We start from the raw sequence: 19,553 nt of genomic DNA, 5'->3' as shown, positions 1-19,553 counted from the left end.
CCTCACGGTGCATCCAGGACACAGGGGAGGGAGGTGAGGGGCACAGACGTGGATTCCAGCCTCCAGCCTCGGCCTGGGGAAGCAGAGGAACAGTGACAAGAGGGGACACTTGGGAAGATCTGGGGGAAAGCGCACCGGGGTCCAAGGGCCCCGGAGAGGCCAGAGTGACCTAAGCAAGGAGGACCAGGGCAGTGGTCCAGGGAGAAGCCTGGGCTCGGAGCACAGCAGCAGGCATCCAGGGAGGGCTTGAGCCTGGCCCTGACGGGGCCCAAGGCGCACCTTAACAGGACCCCCAGGAAGCAGGGGGCCAGCGAAGGGGCCTCCACCAGGGGGCACTAACAGGACACAATGGGGGCTGGCCAGGGCCTACAGAGACTACACATGGGAACGGGGGTGCCTACCACGAGCCCCAAGGGGTTGGGAGAGGGGACGCCAAGATGCAAGTGGGGAACATTTGGAACTGGGGCCGGAGATGCCCCCTCTGGCAGGGGACAGAGGAGAGCGGGGTGCCGGGGGCTGGGGCCGGGGGCCTGTGAAACTCGAGTCAGGCTCCGCCCACCTAGCCACGCCCAGGGCTGAGACTGGAGTGACTGGCAGAGAAGCCCAGTGCATGGCGGCGTGATCCCCAACACCCCGCCCCGAGCCTCAGCACTCCGGTAAGAGGGCGGGGACAAAACGCTCCATGGCTGGTGGCCGCTCAGCTGGGCACTGTCCACTGCCCAGGGCACTTCACCTGTGAACCCTGGTGCCCAGCACACACGAGGCACCTTTCACAAAACACTGCTAAATAAGTGGAGCCGGAGCACAAACCAGGTAAATGGGAAACCTGGAAGCCCCGCCCTCCAGGGGTCCCGGCCACTCCCACTGGCGGCCACCCCCCAGTGCCGGGCCGCCACCTTCAGCCCTGGGAGGCAGAATCACCTCCTGGCCTGGAGGCTTTCATGGTTCCCACTCACAAAACAGCGCCAAGGAGTGTGAGAGCTAAATGAGAAGAGACGCGTGGTCATGGAGAACGGGCTCAGCCAGGCACGGAAACAAGCGAAGCCCACCAGGGGCAGCATGGGCAGTGTCCAGGGCGGGGAGCCACAGATGGACGCCCTCTGAGGTCAGGAAGCCTTCCAGAACCCTCCTGGGGCAGGGGAGAGGGCACGTGAGTGACAGGCAGACCAGAAAGGACACATCTGGGACAGGGACAGTGGCTGCAGCAGGGCCTGTCCCCTGGGAATTCAGCAAAAGCCCCGAGGTGATGTTTAGAGAGGACAGAGGGGCAGGGTGTGGAGGAGACGGGTGCGTACATGTGCCCGCCCATCACAGACCCAGCCACAGCCCCACATGGGGACATGCGGGAGAGGGGGAGTGCGGGGGTGCCCGCTGTTCCCTGCAGACACAGGGACCCCGTGCCCTGCAGCCTGGGCACCTCCCATGAGCCCAGAATGGTTTGGGGACACACAGGAAAGCTGGCGGGGGTGGGGTGGGGGGCTTTCAGCTTCCAATTCGTGGGCTTTTCCTGAAGCTAATTGATGCCTTCCTGCCCCGGCTGCTGCCGCGTCTCCCGCGCCGCCAGGGCTGCAGCTCAGGAAGCCGGGGCCAGCGGCCGCCGACAGCTTGGGCAGATTCCAACCGTGCGACAGCGAGGCCGGGAGCTCAGCTTACCAGGGAGCAAGTAACAAAACCCGCGTGACGACAGCACCACTTTCATCGCGAGTCAGCTCGCTCAGTCACCGCCCGGCAGGACAACGGGGGCTTCAACCGGGGCGAGGAGCAAGGGGAACCGAGCGAAAGCCATCCGCTGAGGTCGGTAATTAGCCTTATCTTGGAGGACGCGCACTGGAAGCTTCTGGTGCCCAGAGAGCTCCAACTCTGTCCCGTGCCGGTCACCGCGTTTAGGGGGTCCCGGCGGCGATGACAGACTCGGCCATCGCCGCCAGTCATTACTCATCTAAAATTGACTCTCACCATGAAGAGGAAATCCGAGAACGTTGGAAGCTGATTCCGCCCGTTGGGATGACCAGTCTTGACTCAGCCCGGCCCCAAGCTCCCCACACCCTGCGCAGACACCCCCCACCCCAGGGCTCCTGGAGACACAAGAGGGCAATGTGCAGGGTCCCTCATGACCCACCCGGACCGGCAGGGGCCAGGTATACAGCAGGCACTCAGTAAATCCGCTGTGAATGAAGCTGCGTGCTGACTCCCTGGAGGGCACAGGAGCACTCACTTTGGATGGGGGGATGCTGTCCTGGGGGACCCTATGGGGGAGGGGCCGGGGCCCTTGCACAGTGGCAGAGGCCGGGTGGGAAGGGAAGACGTGGGGCACCCTCCCCAGGTCTGAAGGTGGCTCAGACCCAGCTCCTTCCTCTACCACTCGGGGCGGGGGCTGGGGGGGGGCCCTGAGGCCGACCGGGCGTGGCTGCCTCTACCTTCCTTCCGGCTCACTGCCAGACCCCAGCGCAGCCAGGAATTGAGGATTAACACTGGGCGGTGGCGAGACGGCGGGAAGAGACGTCCAGAGCCAGACAGGACCAAGAGCCCGACCAGCCCGGTGTTACCAGGCAGGAACCCCCGCCCCCGGCGCATCGGCTGCCGGTTCTCCTCCCCGCCCGGTGCACAGCCCTGCGGGCGCATCCTGCTGCTCCTGGTGCAGCCGCTGCAGGCTGCTCTCTCTTCCGGCCTCATAAATGCCCGCTAATGCCTGCTGCCCTTGTCAAAAGCTGCCGTAAGCTCGATAAACTCGGCCGGATAAAACTCCCACACGGGCCGTTAATGATCGCCCAGGGTTTATATTAAACACTTGCATCGAGGACACGGTCGGTGGAGGAACCTCCAAGTTACCTCCGGTGCGAGTCAATTCCACCTAATCCCCAGAGAGCTTCCAGACTGCGTGCTCCCGGCGGCCAGCGGCCGCTTGTCTTCCCAGCGCGCCTTCATTTCGTGCGCCAGGAGATCAAAGAACAGAGGAGACCTGGCGTCTCCGTCTCTGTAGCGCCCCTGCGCTGGCTCTTTCTAGAAAAACAACCCCTGCTTGCCTTGGGGCAGTTTATCATTGCGATGAGGAGGCCCTGAGGGACACGGATCGGCAAATGGATTCATTTTCCAGAGCGGCAGCGAAGCCCCGGCAACGCTCGCCAGGACCCACGGGACGGAGGGCTCCGTCTCTGTGCCAGTGCCTCGGTTTTCACCTACACGGTCACACTCGAGATCTGGAATGAAGGCACCGTCTCCAGACAGCCACCCGTAAAAGCAGCACTCGTGTTGTGGGCTTAGGTTGTGCAGTGGATCCCCCACTGTAACTTCCCCTGCCGTTCTCATAAAGAAGGGGCCGGCAGCGCGGCACAGCGGTTTAAGCCAGTGCCGGCAGCACTGGCATCCCACACGAGTGCCGGTTCGAGTCCTGGCAGCTCCACTTCTGGTCCAGTTCCCTGCTAACACACCTGGGAAAGCAGATGACAGCCCAAGTCCTTGGGCCCCTGAACCCACGTGGGAGACCTGGATGAAGCCTCTGACTCCTGGCTTCTGCCTGGCCCAGCCCTAGCCATTGCAGCCACTGGGAGGTGAATCAGCAGATGGAAGATCTCTCTCTCTCTCTCTCTAATTTTGACTTCCAAATAAATAAATCTTTTTAAAAAAAATAAGTGACTTGACTGTTGTTGTGCAGACGAGAGCTTGGGGTGATGGCTGCGACACAGCCTCGTCCCCGAGCCCCCTGGCTATGCAAGGCTCCAGGTCTGAAGTCCTCGGTGGTTCCAGGAGCTGCCCCCCGGGCCCATCAGGGGCACGGCCAGAGGAGGCCACGCACCACTCCCCGCCACCTCATGATGCGGGCGACGTGCGTGCAAAGCAGGGGGCAGCCCAGGACACTCACCCGTGAAGTCCTCGAAGCACTCGCAGCTGTAGCCGCCCTCACGGCTGCGGCAGCGGCCGTTGGCGCCACAGGGGCTGGAGTAGCAGAGGTCGATCTCGGTCTCGCAGTAGTCGCCGGTGAAGCCGGGCGGGCAGCGGCAGCGCAGGCCGTTGATGGGGTGGATGGGCCGGAAGAGCACCGTGGTGGAGCTGATGAAGGGGGCGGAGCTGTCGAACCTGAGCACCGACACGCACTTCATGTAGTTCTCGCAGGGCTCGCGCAGACAGATGTTGTCGTCGAAGGGCAGCACGCGCTGGGCGGAGATGGTGGTGAGCAGCGTGCGGTTCAGGTAGATCTGCTCCTGCAGCTCCTCGGACGGGAAGAACCGGCCCCGCCCGCCGCCCGGCAGCAGCGCCGAGAAGGTCACGTTCAGGATGTTGGCGCTGACGTCCGTGTCGTTCTGGATGTTGAAGACGAAGACGTCGTCCTTGGCGGTGGACAGCACGGTGGCCACGCCCTCCACGAAGAGGGCCAGCAGTGGGGACAGGAACCGCTCCTGCGACATGTTCTCCAGCCGCACGGTGATGCTGTTGGTCAGCATGTCATCCGTGATGATGGTGACACGCAGCGTGCAGAGCGCCGTCACGCTGTGGACGCCGTCTGGGGACACAAGGACAGTCGGGTCATTCGCGCCGGCCAGCACTGCCCGGGAGCAGCCTCCAGCACGCTGAGCACAGAGGGGCCGGCACAGGGACCCCACAGGCTGCCCACCCCCCATGACAACCATGGGCCTCCGGCTCCTGCTGCCCCCTCAACACACACACATCACATCCAAAAGCACCGCTCCGGCCCAGGCACACCAGCGACCGCCACGGCAGCCCCACCTCCCACGCTGTGCCCCCCACACACATGTGATGTGGCGATGTGAAGCCATGTGACGTGAAGCCCCCAGCTCTCCCTGCTGCGCCCCAGCCCACAGCCCCTCCCCTGATGCACACTCTGCTTCATAAAGACACGCCCGAGAGGAGGCTGGACGTCCACCACCACGCGTGGCCCCGGGGTGCTCGGGAGCGTGAGCGAGGCACCTGCTGCTTCAGCTGAGCACAGGGCCAGGTGTGTTCAGGGGCTGGGCTGCCGGGGCTCAGGGCTCCCAGGTACTGGGCGTCGGCGGCAGCCCTGCCCCGGGGGCCTTCCCACAGGCCCCACCTCAGACAAGAAACCCGCAGGTGCACATCCTCCAGGTCCAGCTCAAATCCCAAGGCCTGGAGCTCCGTGGGTCCTCCCCTCCGGCACCCCCTTAGGTCTCCCCGTCTGTACCCCCAAGGGGAGCAGCCGCCCAGTTCCTGAGGGGTGTGGGGGCAAAGACCCTCCGTCACCCCTCTGGGAACCACAGCCCCCCGGATTCCCCACCCACGAGGCAGGAGCCAGGCAGGGGCCTTCCTACTTCTCTCTGGGATGCTGTGACAGTGCTGGGCCCACTCAGAGCGCTCTGACAGGTGAGAAAACCCAGAAGCCAGCTCGCCACTAACAGGCACAGCAGCAGGCAGGGGGCCTTACGACACCTGGGGCACCGACTTACGACACCTGGGGCACCAGGACCCGGCCTTTCCAGGAGGGACCTTGAGGCACTCAGCCCTGCAGACACCGGGGAAGGAACCCGAGGGAAGTCACAGCTGCTCCCACCCGCTCCATTACACAGGGATCCCCGTGTAGCAGGTGAGAAATCCGAGACTCCAGGGACGCAGGCCCGGCAGGAGGGGAGCCCCCGCCTCACCCCCATACCACAGCAGTGCCCAGGAACATCCAGTAGGCACCGAGCGCCCACTGGCTCTTCCCTGCCGGCCAGCTGAGCCCCAGGCCAAGCTGAGCTCGGAAAATGCGCCCCCAGGCCTGGCCTAAGCCCCGGCTCTGTCTGCAGCCTCACAGAGTCAACAGCCAGACAGCACCCGTGCTCACAGATCCCAGGGGGTAGCCTGCAGAGGAAGGAGGAAAAATAGGGGGGCAGCAGCCTCCAGGATGGCCCCGCTGCTCCTCCCACACCCACCCCGGGTCAGGGTCACTTCCACCCCCTCCTCCCACACCCATCCCGGGCCCAGGGCCACTTCCACCCCCGGGAAGTGGCAGGAGGGGACCCTGGACCTCCCAGGCCAGGCCCTAACAGGACTGGAAGGTTCTGCCTCCTTCCTCATGGCACCCAGACGCCACACTGGGGAGAGCCAGGCTGGGGAGGCTACACTGGGGACAGAAAGGCTGGGGACATCACACTAGGGAGGCCACAGTGGGGACAGCCAGGCTGGGGACACCACGCTGGAGAGGCCACAGTGGGGACTGCCAGGCTGAGGACATCACACCAGGGAGGCCAGGCTGCAGACACCACATTGGGGAGAGCCAGGCTCCCCAGGTAAGAGTGTGGCCCCCAGGACCCAGACTTGGCCCTGTGGGGCCTGGCGGGCAGCCTGGACAGTCCAGGGTGGAGGCCAGCATCCCGTGAGCCGGACTCACACTGGGTACACACAGCACAGCGAGTATCTGACACCACCGAGTTTGGGCTGCTCTCCCACCAGTATGAGAACAGACAGAACCAGCGGCACAGAGATGCGTGGGAGAACCCGCACCCTCACCGCCCTTCCTATTCGACATCGACAATTTCCTGTGCACTGAACTGTGCCCACCCCCAAATGCCCGATGTCGCAGGTGGGGTCTGGAGTCGGGGAGGGAATCGGGGGAGATCGGCTCCGCACCATGCGATCCGCGTCCTCCAGCGAGTGGACATGGCAGTGGGGTGAGGAAGGTATGGGGGCGCCGCCTCTGAGCCAGGAGCCCGCCCCTCCTGGACAACCTCAAGGGACCCGGCCAGTCCTGCCTGGGTCTCTGCACCCTCAAGGCAGTGGGTGGGTGGGCTCCTCCTCCCTCTGGAAGCTAGCCCCCTTCTCCACGTCTCTTTCCTGCTCGTCCTCCCGTGAGTTACATGGCTCCTGGGGACATGCACACCCGGCACCAGCCAGCAGCCACATTCCCCTGCCACACGCGTGGACCTCGTGAAAGACGCCAGACACCCGGAACAATCCTGACGGTGGGGGTCCTGGGGATGGGGTTTGCAGGGGGCCAGGGCTGAGCAGGGAGAGGCAGCCGGTGTTGAGTCGGGGCCAAGTTCCAGTTTGGAAAAAGGAAAGGCTCTGGAGCTGGGGACAGCGGTGGCCGCATAGGCACATGGACGCCCCTGTGCCGCCGACCGTGCAAACGTGGGCACTCGCCACAGCCAAAGGCGTCCCAAAGGATAGGGGCAGCCTCACGTCCCTCGGGACCACGGCCTCAGCATCCCTCCTCACCACCCAAACAGCCGTCACCCCATCCCCTGTGGCTCCAGAGTAAAACCGCAGCCCCTCACCTGTCTCACGGTCGCCCCACCCCCCAGACAGTGACACCTCCCTGTCACCCATCATCCTGCCTGCCCCAGGCCGTGCGCACAGCCTGTCGGCACCGGCCTCAGCTCAGTGTCCCCACATGCTGAGCCCCGCCCCGTGACCTTGCTTTCCCTCTGTGAGTCCTGGGGCCTTGCTCCGGGAGCACCTGGCACTCAGTAGCTGCTGCACACAGGGGTGTGGCAGGGAGGGAAGGCAGGTGGGTGGGGGAGGGGAGGGTGCAGATTCGCACCTCTAACCCCAGCCCCTCTGGCCGCGCAAGGGAGCGGCAGGCCCGGGATTCCGAGCCAGCTGTTTTCTCTCTTGGTTGCTGTCTGGTCTGGTTCTGTTTCCGCTTTGGCGAGGGCCGAGGACGACAACACGGGCAGGGCACTGTTGCTTCCTGGTGACCACCGTTACTGAGGAGCGCGTTCCTGCACACCACACACGGCTTTGTTTGTTCTGCGAAGCTGAAAGCCCAGCCTCTGGGTGCTCTGGGCTGCCCCGCCCACCCACCCCAGGAAGCACAGCCCAGAACACGGGACTACACTCAGGCCAGACGCCACTGGGGCGCAAAGTGACGGTGACGACGTACCGCCCCCAGTCAGGCCTCAGTGTGACCAGCGCTGACCGTACGGGAGACACGCACACACCCTGCCATCCTCCCAACGCCGTCCCCCTCACACCGCGAGCTCAGCCCGGCTGTCCTGGAGCCCACCGCGCTGCCTCTCCTTCACGGCCTGGGTGGGATTCCTGAGCCGACAGCAACTCAGCAGCCTTCGTGGACACAAACGTGGAGGCCCGTGGATAAGACCCAGCCGTGGGCGGCCCCTCACTGAGGGCGAGGGGCAGGGCGCCGGGCGACCAGGAGGCAGCAGGCAGCCAAGTCTCCTCGGGGGATGGCGCTTGTCACAAAGTCTCTGCCTTCCCTTCTTAAAAAGACAGTGTCACTCAGCCCTGCTCATGGCCGGTGTCACTCAGCCCTGCTCATGGCCGGTGTCACTCAGCCCTGCTCGCGGCCTCACAGTCCCCACCCCCAACAGCAGCCGGGATGGATGGGACGGATGGGAAGGTGGGGGCGGGGGAGATGAGGCCACTGAGGCGGGGGTGGGCGGGCCTCCAGCTGCTGCTGGCCTCGTGGGAAATGTCCTCAAAGAGGTGGACTGGGAGGAGTCCGTGCATGGTGCCTTGGTGGACATGGACACAGAGGGACAAGGCGGCTGCCCGGGCCCAGCAAGGTCACTCAGGCTGTGAGTGGCAGGGTCCTGAGCACCCCACCGAGGACAGATGGGATGGACCAGAAAGGGGCCCCAGAGGACCACAGCCCCGTCCTGGGGGAGCACACCATAGACAGAGGTGGAGGGGGCGAGCTCCCAATGCGGTACACTCCCTGGGCTTCAGCAGGGTTGGGGCTGGTGCCAGGGGAGCCTGGGCCACTCTGTAGGCCCACCCCATGCACCGTGGCCAGGAGGGGCTCCTCCACTAGCTGTCACCACCACCTGCCCTCGACATCCTCAGAGTTCAAGGCCTCCCTGTGGTCACATCCACAGGGCGCTGCTGGCCGCCAGCCAGCCTGAGACAAAGACTGGGTGCCGCCCCTCCAGGGGCCCTCACAGCAACAGGCAGGAGGCCACAATGAGGTCAGACAACAGGGGTGAGGTTCTGATCCTGCTCCCCGTGGGTGTCTGGTTTTGCTTCTCTCTAAGCAACAAAGGCCAAGTCCAGAACCTTCGGCCCCAGCTATGGATCTGGGTCCATGTCACAGAACAGGTGACACAAGCTATGCGGCTGGGGACAAATGCATGAGTGTCTCCAGCCAATCAGGTGTCTTGTCAAGACCTGGGCCCACCCACAGTGGGGCTGCAACCTTGCAGTAAACACACGGTGCTGACGGCACCAGCGCAGCCCTGCCTGGGCCAGCTGCCCGTCCCTCCTCGTCCACTTCCAAGCTGGGTTCTCAGCTGGACGATGGTGGGCGAGGGTCTTCCCTAGCCCCCAAGGCAGTCCATGCCTTGGGTTTCTCTCACTTGGAACCCAAGTCCATAACCTGTCGTCTCCGCCTCCCTCGAGCTGCTGCTGCAGGCTGGGGAGCAGGGGTGGAGGTCTTCACAGCCCCTCCCCTGCCGGTATCAAAAGTCTTAGGAAGGGACAAGAACCAGGCCCCAGCGCCAACCCCTAGCCCTGCCCAGAACCCAGGGCCCCACAATCAGGGGTGCTCATCTGCTGACTCCTACTTGGGGAGTGTACCCAGGCCAGCACCTAACCAGAGGCTGCCAGTCACCACCGCTGAGACGCTGGAGCCCCCAGCAGGTGCCACCCACCTCTCCTGCCCCCTCACCTCTGCTGGCTCACTGCGCGTCACTGCGCTCAGTTAAGCATGAGAGGAACATTCCAGACCACTTGGAAAGCAGGCTCAGGGGCCACACCCACTGCTGGGCTTTTTTTGTTTGTTCTGAGAGGTAGAAACAGACAGAGAAAGCTCTCACCCACTGTTCATCCCCAAATACCCACAACGGCCTGATCCAGGCTGGGTCAAAGCCAGGAGCCAGGAACTTAATCCAGGTCTCCCACACGGGAAGTAAGGACCCAACCACGCGAGCCATCACCGCTGTCTCCCACGGTCTGTGTCAGCAGGAAGCTGGAGTGGGCAACGGGGCTGGGACTCCAACGTGGGACGTGGGTGTCGTCCCCCCAGACTCAATGCCCACCTACTGCTGCCTTAAGACAGCAAAGCCACCTGGCTCCTGGAGAATGATGCTGTCACCATGGAGGTGACCAGGCCAGTTCCCGAAATGCCTAGACCGTGTGGGGCAGGAGGCCCCCGGCTGCCCATGCAAGGGCCTTGTGCAGCTCCCCTGAGAGGTGAGGCTCAAAGCCATCGTACCCAGGAAAGCAGCCAGACACAGGAGGCCTCGGGGTGTGCGGCTGCACAAGACAGAACATGGGACAGGTGAGACAGGTGCGCCTCGAGAGAGAAACCGGACTGCCGGCTGCTAGAGGCAGGGGGTAGGAGGGTCGGGGAGTGACTGGTTGGAGCGTCGTGGTGTGGGCTGTGGAGTGTCTCCGGGCGGGAGCCGTGATCCGAGAGGTGCCGACCGCGCCAGCCGGTGACCATGCTGGATGCCACTGTGGCGCTCACTTTAAAGTGCTCAGTCCTGCCTCACGTGACTTTCACCTCCATTTTTAAAAAGGGAGGGGCCGGTGCTGTGGCGCAGTAGGTTAATCCCTGCAGTTCCAGCATCCCATATGGGCGCTGGTTCTAGTCCTGGCTGCTCCTCTTCTATCCAGCTCTCTGCTATGGCCCAGGAGGGCAGTGGAGGATGGCCCAAGTCCTTGGGTCCCTGCACCCACATGGGAGACCGAGAAGAAGTTCCTGGCTCCTGGCTTCGGATTGGCGCAGCTGCTACTGTCGCGGCCATTTAGGGAGTGAACCTACGGATGGAAGACCTTTCTCTCTGTTTCTCCCTCTCACTGTCTGTAACTTTAACTCTTAAATAAATAAATAAAATCTTATTTAAAAAAAAAAAAAAGGGAAAAAGCTACGGGCTGGCTCTTGTACGAAATCCTCCGAGGGGAGAAGGCTGCTCTCCACGCCCGTTCAGCGCTGCCCTGGAGCCGAGCTGGTGAAGGCGGGGGAGACCCGGCCTGCACAGGCAGAGCTCCCACTTCCAGGGCTGGGAAGCCACCCTCTCACCCCGGAGACACCAGACCCGTCTCCCTGAGGCCAGGGCAGAGCCAGGCCAGGCCAACCCCACCTGCCCGGCCCCAACAGTGCACACGGCACCCGCCGAGCGCCCCCCCGGAGTCCCCGGGGCCCTTCCTGTCCCTGCTTTCCACGCTGACCCAGGTTCTCGTCGAGCAACACAGAGGAATTCCTTTGCTGCCCGAGTCTGATCCCAGCCCTGCTGCAGGGCGCTGGGGGCCACAGGACTGAAGTTGCGGCTGTCTGGGCCTTTGGCCTCTTGGCCAAGACTTCCCCACTGCAGTCCTAGGGCCGGGAAATGGCCCAGGGGCGGCCCTAGGACACTGAGCAGGGTCCTGGGCTCTGCCCACAGATGCCAGCAGCCCTCACCCCCAGGCTGTGGCTACCAAGAGGTCTCGAGAGCTTGTCAGACACCCACCAGGGGCCAAACAGCACTGGCTGACAGCCATGCCCTTGGGAATGACACAGACATTCTGGATCCTTCTTCCAGCTCGAGCCTCTTGGCAAGAACCCAGAGGCCTGGAGCCTTGGCCCAGCACCGCATCCCTGCCTCTCGGCAGCGCGCCCAGAGCCTCCTTCTGCAGCTGGGCCCAACACGGACGCTTGGCTGGGCCACAGGGAGCCCTCCCCACCCAAGCCAGAAACTACGCTTCCCCCATCCTCAGACAACGGCAACGTTCCCTGGCAGAGTGGAAGGAAGGATGGCACAGACTACAGAGAGCCAGTGAGCGCCTCACTCCAGCCCCAAGGCCGCCCACCCTCCAGTGTGGTGGCGTGGCCCCAAGCACCTGCCATGGGATGGCCACGTGCACTCTGGTCCCAGGGACAGCAGCCAAGGGGCTGTGGACAGCAAAAGTGAGGGGAGTTTGTTTTCGTTCATTTATTTGAGAGGCAGAAAGACAAAGAAAGAGAAAGCCCCTACCCACTGGTTCACTCCCCAAATGTCCACAAAGGCTAGGGCTGGGCAGGGCCAAGGCCGGCAGCTGGGAACTCAGCCCAGGTCTCTCCCCCAGAGTGGCAGGGACCAAGTACTCGGCCGTCACTGTGCCTCCCAGGTGTGCAAATCAGCAGGCAGCTGTGGGCGTCTGGACGAAGTTTCGCGGGCAGTCAGAGCTGCGTCTATTCACTGCTGCTCAGAGCCACTCACTGCCAGCCCCAGAATCCGGAGCCTCAGGAGCCCTGCCACCCAGCTGGGCCCCTCACCAGCAGCCTCTGAGGGCTGGGGAGCAGGTGCATGGCTTCCGTCTGCGTGCACGCATGCTGTTCTCACTCCTGCTCCTCTCTGGGTCCTCACACGCACCCCTGCAGGAGGGCAGGCCTGGGTTCAGGACTCCTTGGGCTGTGTCCGTTCCCAGGAGCTTCCATCTCCTTGCCGTTGCCAGCTGCACACGTGCACGGCCCGGACCACTGCTCCTGCACGCGGCCCCTGACATCCTGTGTCCCCGGTCACTACAGAGGATTAACACTCCGAGCCCAAGCCCGACCCCAGTGGGATGGTCCCAGCAGCTGCCGAGGAAAGCCGAGCCCTGGAAGAATGTCGGTCACCGGTGCTCACCCAAGGCCCAGGGGCGCCTCAACCCGGGCCTCACCTTGGGGAAAAGCCTCCTCTGACAGCTGGAGCAGCGCTGCTGTACCGTCTGCCCACGGGCACCCGGGGCCAGACGGCTGCCCTGGGCAGGTGGCGAGGCACGTGAGCAGCAGACCGGCACTTTTATAAACCATAAAGTACCCCAACCACATGTGGGGTAGACCCCAAACAGGTCCACGTCCCAGTCCCTGGCACCTGCTGCACAGAAATGGCAACCTTGAAACGGAGAGGGTGGCCTGGATCACCAGGCAGGCCACAGCAGCCACGGGACCTCACAAGTAGTGGGGGCAGCATCGTGGCACAGAGGGGTAAGCCAGCACTGGGACGCTCCCATCCCCTAGCAGAGTAAAAGCAAGAACTTATTAAAAAGTAACCCTCCCCCAACCAAAAAAAGTAATAAGACAAGCCACAAGCCAGAAGAGCCGATCCTACAACAAACAAACAAACAAACATGACAAGACGCCTGCACCCACGGGTGGCAGAAATTCGGAAGTCAACAAGTGTCGGCAGAAAGAGGACCGGGAGGGGCTGGGGCCCGCACATCGAGGCAGCTTCCGCGGGCTCCAGGAAACACCTGCGAGCTGGGCGCACCTGTGCCTGTCCTTGTCCTTTACGTCACTCCCGTGGGGGGGGGGAGGTAGGCACGGTTTCATAGCTGGACTATTCTAGAACAGCCACAGCAATGCTTCAAATGACATGGGGGTGGGAGGGAGGATGACGGATGGGAGCAGGGAGGCAGGGAAGGTGTTGCTTGAGTGAACGGGGCGCGCTGACCCCAGAGACAGCGAGCTCAGGAGGGAGGCGAGGTTGTCCTCTTGTCTGGGTGCAGACCAAACGTTTAAAGACGTAGCTTTAGGGGCCCGCGCTGTGGCGCAGTGGGTTAACCCCTTGGCCTGAAGCGCCGGCATCCCATATGGGTGCCGGTTTGAGACCTGGCTGCTCCACTTCCTGTCCCGCTCTCTGCTATGGCCTGGGAAAGCAGTAGAAGATGGCCCAAGTCCTTGGGCCTCTGTACCCATGTGGGAGACAGGGAAGAAGCTCCTGGCTTCAGATCGGCACAGCTCCAGCTGTTCAGCCATCTGGAGAGTGAACCATCGGATGGAGGACCTCTCTCTCTCTCTGTAATTCTGACTTTCGAATAAATAAATAAATCTTAAAAAAAAAAAAAAAGACATTGCCGGCGCCGTGGCTCAATAGGCTAATCCTCCGCCTTGCGGCACCGGCACACCGGGTTCTAGTCCAGGTTGAGGCGCCGGATTCTGTCCCGGTTGCTCCTCTTCCAGGCCAGCTCTCTGCTGTGGCCAGGGAGTGCACTGGAGGATGGCCCAGGTGCTTGGGCCCTGCACCCGCATGGGAGACCAGGAGAAGCACCTGGCTCCTGCCTTCGGATCAGCGCGGTGCGCCAGCCGCAGCAGCCATTGGAGGGTGAACCAATGGCAAAGGAAGACCTTTCTCCTTGTCTCTCTCTCACTGTCCACTCTGCCTGTCCAAAAAAAAAAAAAAAAAAAAAGACATAGCTTTAGGGGCTGGCGTTGCGGCACAATGGGCTAAGCCACCACCAGCATTGCCAACATCCCCAGTTTGTGTCCTGGCTGCTTCCCTTCTAATCCAGCTCCCTGATAATGGCCTGGGAAAGCAGTGAGGATGGCCCAGGTGCTTGGGCGCCTGCACCCACGTGGGAGACCTGGATGCAGCTCTTGGCCCAGCCCTGGCCATTGCATCCATCTGGGGAATGAAACAGCAGATGGAAGATTTCTCTCTCTCCCTCCTCTCTCCTCTCTTTCTCTCTGCCTTTCAAATAAATCTTTAAAATAGATAAATAAATAAAAAACGGGTCTCTAGAAAATGGCCACAAGGGTTGACAGCACCAGGTGGGACCTGTGTCCCCTTCCCCCTGAATCTGGAGTGTGGCACCTGCCAGGGACACAGGAGACCCCCAATGCCTCCCCACGCAGGGGCCCTGAAGGCCCTCCCAGGGTAGTAACACTGAGCCCATTGGTGAAGTGTGAGACCACAAGAGGCTGTGTGAGATATGGGCCGCCTGGTGGGGCAGCTGGAGGAGCCGGGGGCAGCCTGGGACCCCCAGGCACTCACTGCGGCACCTGCGTCGGCAGCCGTGGAGGTTTCCCCTCAGCACCCCTGCAGCCTCAGGGGAGCCAGGGTGCGTGCTCGCTGACCCCACTGCGCCAGAGCAAGGCTCCTTCCCGCCAACTCCACAGGAAATGGACACCTCATTTATTCTGGGAAAAGATTGACCACTGGCCCAGACCTCCATTGGGGTGCAACTCTCACGGCATCTGCTGAGCACAGGAAAGCAGGGGTTCCTCCTTCCAGTTACAGATGTGCCAAGGTAGTCCCGGTCACCCCCACCCACACTCACCCCTACACCCTCACTCACCCCTACACCCTCACCCTCACTCACACCACACACACGCACACCTATAAACACACCCAGACCCTCACCACACACACTCACACTCACCCCCACACCCTCACTCACCCCTACACCCTCACTCACCCCTACACCCTCACACACCCCTACACCCTCAACCTCACTCACACCACACACGCACACCTATAAACACACCCACACACACACCCACACTCACCCCTACACCCTCAACCTCACTCACACCACACACACTCACCCCTACACCCTCACCCTCACTCACACCACACACACGCACACTCACCCCCACACCCTCAACCTCACTCACACCACACACACTCACACCTATAAACACACCCAGACCCTCACCACACACACAACACACTCACCCCTACACCCTCACACACCTATAAACATACCCACACGCACACCCACACTCACCCCTACACCCTCACACACCTATAAACATACCCACACGCACACCCTCACTCACCCCTACACCCTCAACCTCACTCACACCACACACACGCACACTCACCCCCACACCCTCACCCTAACTCACACCACACACACGCACACCTATAAACACACCCAGACCCTCACCACACACACTCACACTCACCCCCACACCCTCAACCTCACTCACACCACACACACGCACACCTATAAACACACCCAGACCCTCACCACACACACTCACACTCACCCCCACACCCTCAACCTCACTCACACCACACACACCCACACCTATAAACACACCCAGACCCTCACCACACACACAACACACTCACCCCCACACCCTCACTCACCCCTACACCCTCACTCACACCACACACACACACACCTATAAACACACCCAGACCCTCACCACACACACAACACACTCACCCCCACACCCTCACTCACCCCTATACCCTCAACCTCACTCACACCACACACACGCACACCTATAAACACACGCAGACCCTCACCACACACACAACACACTCACCCCCACACCCTCAACCTCACTCACACCACACACACACACCTATAAACACACCCAGACCCTCACCACATACACTCACCCCCACACCCTCACTCACCCCTACACCCTCAACCTCACTCACACCACACACACACACACCCATAAACACACCCAGACCCTCACCACACACACAACACACTCACCCCCACACCCTCAACCTCACTCACACCACACACACACACCTATAAACACACCCAGACCCTCACCACACACACTCACACTCACCCCCACACCCTCACTCACCCCTACACCCTCACTCACCCCTACACACTCACTCACACTATACCCACACCTATAAACACACCCAGACCCTCACCACACACACAACACACTCACCCCTACACCCTCACTCACACCACACACACCCACACCTATAAACATACCCACACGCACACTCACACTCACCCCTACACCCTCAACCTCACTCACACCACACACACTCACACCTATAAATACACCCAGACCCTCACCACACACACAACACACTCACCCCCACACTCTCACTCACCCTTACACCCTCACTCACACCACACACACCCACACCTATAAACATACCCGCACGCACACCACACACACAACACACTCACCCCTACACCCTCACTCACACCACACACACACACACCTATAAACATACCCGCACGCACACCACACACACAACACACTCACCCCTACACCCTCACTCACACCACACACACCCACACCTATAAACATACCCACATGCACACCCACACTCACCCCTACACCCTCACTCACCCCTACACACTCACTCACACTATACCCACACCTATAAACACACCCAGACCCTCACCACACACACAACACACTCACCCCTACACCCTCACTCACACCACACACCCCCACACCTATAAATACACCCAGACCCTCACCACACACACAACACACTCACCCCCACACCCTCACTCACCCTTACACCCTCACTCACACCACACACACCCACACCTACAAACATACCCACACGCACACCACACTCACCCCTACACCCTCACTCATACCACACACACACACACCTATAAACACACCCAGACCCTCACCACACACACAACACACTCACCCCCACACCCTCACTCACCCCTACACCCACACTCACACCACACACACCCATACCTATAAACACACCCAGACCCTCACCCACATGCACACCACACTCACCCCTACACCCTCACTCACACCACACACACCCATACCTACAAACACACCCAGACCCTCACCACACACACACTCACACTCACCCCTACACCCTCACTCACACCACACACACCCATACCTATAAACACACCCAGACCCTCACCACACACACAACACACTCACCCCCACACCCTCACTCACACCACACACACCCATACCTACAAACACACCCAGACCCTCACCACACACACAACACACTCACCCCTATACCCTCACTCACACCACACACACCCATACCTATAAACACACCCAGACCCTCACCACACACACAACACACTCACCCCCACACCCTCACTCACACCACACACACCCATACCTACAAACACACCCAGACCCTCACCACACACACAACACACTCACCCCCAAACCCTCACTCACACCACACACACCCATACCTATAAACACACCCAGACCCTCACCACACACACAACACACTCACCCCCACACCCTCACTCACCCCTACACCCACACTCACACCACACACACCCATACCTATAAACACACCCAGACCCTCACCCACATGCACACCACACTCACCCCTACACCCTCACTCACACCACACACACCCATACCTATAAACACACCCACACGCACACCCACACTCACCCCTACACCCTCACTCACACCACACACACCCATACCTATAAACACACCCACACGCACACCACACTCACCCCTACACCCTCACTCACACCACACACACCCATACCTACAAACACACCCAGACCCTCACCACACACACACTCACACTCACCCCTACACCCTCACTCACACCACACACACCCATACCTATAAACACACCCAGACCCTCACCACACACACACTCACACTCACCCCTACACCCTCACTCACATCACACACACCCACACCTACAAACACACCCAGACCCTCACCACAAACACACTCACACTCACCCCCACACCCTCACTCACCCCTACACCCACACTCACACCACACACACACACACACCTATAAACATACCCACACACACACTCACACTCACCCCTACACCCTCACTCACACCACACACACCCATACCTACAAACACACCCAGACCCTCACCACACACACACTCACACTCACCCCCACACCCTCACTCACACCACACACACCCACAGCTACAAACACACCCAGACCCTCACCCACACACACACTCACACTCACCCCCACACCCTCACTCACACCACACACACCCACAGCTACAAACACACCCAGACCCTCACCCACACACACACTCACACTCACCCCTACACCCTCACTCACACCACACACACCCACACCTATAAACACACCCCCACACACACTCACACTCACCCCTACACCCTCACTCACACACTTCCAAGCTCAAGGGAGAACAGCTGCCCCAGATTCTCTCCGCAGTGCCATTGGCTGGGTGGGGCCAGATGGAAGAGATTATCCGACATCAGACATCCTGTTATCAGGGATCAAGACAGAACCTAGAATTTACAAATTGGGTTTCCCTCTCAGGGCACCCAGGGTCCCGAGAAGGGCATGTCGGTCCTCTCACTAATTACCGCAGCTGACTGTGTGTGTTACAGCCGCAGCGAACAATTATTAGGGAGAAGATGTTTTCAAAGATTCTAATCTGCAACCTAAACCCAAAGGAACTCTAATTACGTGCTGTCACTCATTAATTTGACAAATATGTGCGGCCGCCGTGCGCCAGGCCGCGCTCTGAGGATGCCAGGGTAGAAGAACCACAGCCGTGCCCTCCAGGTGTCCGCGGCCTGACAGGGGCGGCGGACAGGGCCAGGCGGGGCGGGGCAGCGGGGTGCTGCGGGAGGGCGTGGGGAGGGGCTGCAGGTGCCCATACATGCTCTGTGTGCGTGCACGTGTCTGTGTGTGCACAGGTGCCCACACGTGCTCTGTGTGCGTGCACGTGTCTGTGTGTGCACAGGTGCCCATACGTGCTCTGTGTGCGTGCACGTGTCTGTGTGTGCACAGGTGCCCATACGTGCTCTGTGTGCGTGCACGTGTCTGTGTGTGCACAGGTGCCTGCACACCCATGACCTCGGTGGACTGCTCGGCAGGAACACAGCCCACATCCCTGGCACCAGGCCTGGGAGAAGCCAGGGTTGTGCCCTGTGGGCCTGGCTGGGGGGGTCAGAGGTACAAAGCCACTCCCCCAGCTCCCAGAGGAAAGTTCCCAAGAATGGTGTTGCCCAGGGTTTCCTGCAGCACAGCAGGGATAGGTACATCAGCTGGGATCCCCGAGAGGACCCACGCCCCACAGCCAGGCGGGGCCATGCTGGGATCCCCGAGAGGACCCACGCCCCACAGCCAGGCAGGGCCATGCTGGGATCCCCGAGAGCACCCACACCCCACAGCCAGGCAGGGCCATGCTGGGATCCCCGAGAGGACCCACGCCCCACTGCTGCCG

At 61.3% G+C, this 19,553-nt stretch overlaps 1 protein-coding gene across 1 annotated transcript in view; it reads right to left on the bottom strand.

Moving 5' to 3' along the window:
* The window catches only part of CELSR1 (cadherin EGF LAG seven-pass G-type receptor 1), a 119,671-nt gene that overhangs the window by 68,470 nt on the left and 31,648 nt on the right, over positions 1 to 19,553 (bottom strand). The window contains 1 exon segment of the mRNA XM_062202663.1: positions 3,860 to 4,498. Coding sequence (XP_062058647.1) covers positions 3,860 to 4,498 — 639 coding nt within the window.

Source organism: Lepus europaeus, chromosome 10, assembly GCF_033115175.1.
Source record: "Lepus europaeus isolate LE1 chromosome 10, mLepTim1.pri, whole genome shotgun sequence".
Taxonomy (NCBI): Eukaryota; Metazoa; Chordata; class Mammalia; order Lagomorpha; family Leporidae; genus Lepus; species Lepus europaeus.
The sequence above is the reverse complement of the archived record's forward strand: the minus strand, read 5'-3'. Positions and strand labels throughout refer to the sequence as shown.